The 2,541-nt window shown below is 33.5% G+C and overlaps 1 protein-coding gene across 1 annotated transcript; it reads left to right on the plus strand.

The window, feature by feature from the left end:
* The first annotated feature begins 703 nt into the window (after positions 1-703).
* On the plus strand, positions 704-2,308 carry LOC118485041 (P-loop guanosine triphosphatase YjiA-like). The gene is made up of 6 exons (XM_035981258.1): positions 704-742; positions 1,099-1,190; positions 1,358-1,422; positions 1,476-1,567; positions 1,970-2,074; positions 2,167-2,308. The coding sequence occupies exons 1-6, from the start codon at positions 704-706 to the stop codon at positions 2,302-2,304; spliced, it is 531 nt and encodes a 176-aa protein (XP_035837151.1). The 3' UTR covers positions 2,305-2,308.
* Positions 2,309-2,541: the final 233 nt, after the last annotated feature.

Genomic DNA, 2,541 nt, shown 5'->3' on the forward strand with positions numbered 1-2,541 from the left:
ATTTTACTACAAATTTTGTAAAAGGTGAAAGTATAGGATCTACTACTTCTAATAAAGCAAAATAATCTTTAGCCACTTGTCATTAGCTTAAACCAATTATTGACACCTGTCACTCTAAAACCACTCCCTCAAAGAGATTGAGCGCCAATTCCCTTACAGCCGTTTCCTTTTCTCGCTAGACCTAACATCCGCTCTCTCTATTCTCGCTATTTCCTTAAACATGATTCCTTTCTTTTCTATATGATGTATCAAATCAAAAACCCTAGACCTAATTCCATATTATATCTTTCCGATTTTGCTTTCAATCCATTCTTCTTTGGCTTTTTGTTTCATCGATTTGGCGATTCTTCTTTTGATCAACACTATGTAAGGTAATTTCGTCGATTGCTTCTTATTAATCGGTAATCTTGTGTCTTCTATCCATGAAATTGTTTAATGAGTCGTTTTTGGTATGCCTTATATGTGATTTCTTTATGTGTTCTGCGATTTCATCTAATTTGTTTTACAAAAATCCCTATTCTGATGTTTATACACCGTCTCTTACCCATTCTCTTTCATCTCCTTAGATTCCAAACCCTTAATCTGTGGTTTTTTTCTGGGGCATCAACCCACTTCCAGATAGAAGATTCAAATTAAGGCGTGATTTTGATTTATGTATGTTCATAAAAAATTTGACCATGATTGTCAAAATCTGAAATAAGCAATGAAGCCATCAAAGATATTTGGGATTTCACTTAGAAAGGTATATCATCTTTTAAAATTTCTGATTTCTATTAAGAAAAAGTATTTGATGGTTAGTATTATGTTTTAGTCATGTTTACTTACCGGAATGTTGATGAGCAGAGATTATGGAGATGCTTTTTTAACAATTGGTGGAATGTTAATGGGTATGATTTCCTCTATTCAATCTTTTGTTTTCTTTCATGGATTTCGTTTACTTATAACGATTCTTTGTTGTCGTGTTTTTGTTTGCTTTGTCCATTCATCTAATTGACTCCGATTGTGACCTAATTTGGGGGTTTTTTTGATGATATATGAAACCATAAAAGTAAATTTTATTCAAAGTCTCAAATTAATTAATCTTGGTGCATTTTGCAGCACATAAATGGAATGGAACAGATAAAACAAGCTAAATTTGGCGTTGTTGATATGGATTTTGTGTTGGGAGTGGGAGGCTACGATCTTGACAGGTGATAATCATATGATATTTTCTCCATATGTATGTAAACACCATGTCCTTTGTTTGTTAAATAACCTTTTGGATATATAATTTCTACATAGTTAATGAAGCTTATGTCGTTGATAAAAAAAACATAATATTTGTTGTTTATGTGTATCTCGCCTTTCGGTTATGCAGAACTGATTCTGAAGACCCATCAGAGGATTCTCATTGTGAGAATCACACTCACGAGCATGGCCATGGTATTTATCATTTTAGTACTTAATCATATATACATATATATTTTTTTAAACAGAATGCCACCAAGGGCATCATCATGATCACAAGCATGATTCTGCTGTATCCAATGTGAGCATTGTTTCTGAAGGAACTTTGGACCTTGATGAGGTAAAAAATCATTTTCTCCCTTTTTGGATAAAATTATTTCACTTCTACTCATTTTTTATAGGGGTACATGGTTTTGTTAATAGAAAGTTCTGATTTTTGGCAATGTAAAATCGATCAGTTTGGTTAATTTCGGTTTCAGCTAAAAATATAGGAAATGTTTTGGTTATTGATGAGCTTCATTTTGGGCTTTGATAAAAATAAAATCTATCAACAAATAAATTACTTATTTGGGCTTGAGTCTCTGGGCCTTGACAAAAACAAAAGATTACAATTGATTCCCTCCCTTGGTTGCCAAAATTTTTATATAGACAATGTTCGGTTCGGTTAATTCTGTTTTGGTGATGCTTGGTTTATCAGTTATTATGAAAATTTTTTAACCTTAAATGCACATGATCCATCCAGCTTGATGACTGGCTTGAAAGACTGGTTGAGGAAAAAGGGGATGATCTTTATAGGATGAAAGGCGTCTTATCAGTGAGTGATTCCGAGACACGCTATGTTTTTCAGGTTTTATCTTTATTCGTTTTTCAACTTTAGTTATTTCACTTATATGTGTTCTTTAACAATAAATCTTGAGGTGGTTATGTTTGATTCGTTAGGGTGTGCATTTAACACTAGACGGGTGCCCAGGCAAACCATGGGGTCCAGATGAGAAGAGAGTTAACAAACTTGTATTCATTGGAAGAAACTTAGATGAATCTGCTTTGAGAAAAGGCTTCAAAGGTTGTTTGGTGTAATTCTATCTTGGTTTTTTTCTTGGTTTGCCTGGGCATCCGTTTAGACGTGCTAATTCAAACACATAAACATTATAAATATATAAAAACATAAGCTTAGGCCACATGTCAGTAACTTAAGCCATTCATTGCCACGTGGCAATGTAATATTCCTCACAGATTGATTTTGAGCGGCAATTTGTTTTCTCTTCTTTTTTCCTTTACAAGCGGCTTCTCAAACACGCATTATTCAAAAACCCT

This window comes from Helianthus annuus, chromosome 12 (genome assembly GCF_002127325.2).
Source record: "Helianthus annuus cultivar XRQ/B chromosome 12, HanXRQr2.0-SUNRISE, whole genome shotgun sequence".
In the NCBI taxonomy this organism is placed as follows: Eukaryota; Viridiplantae; Streptophyta; class Magnoliopsida; order Asterales; family Asteraceae; genus Helianthus; species Helianthus annuus.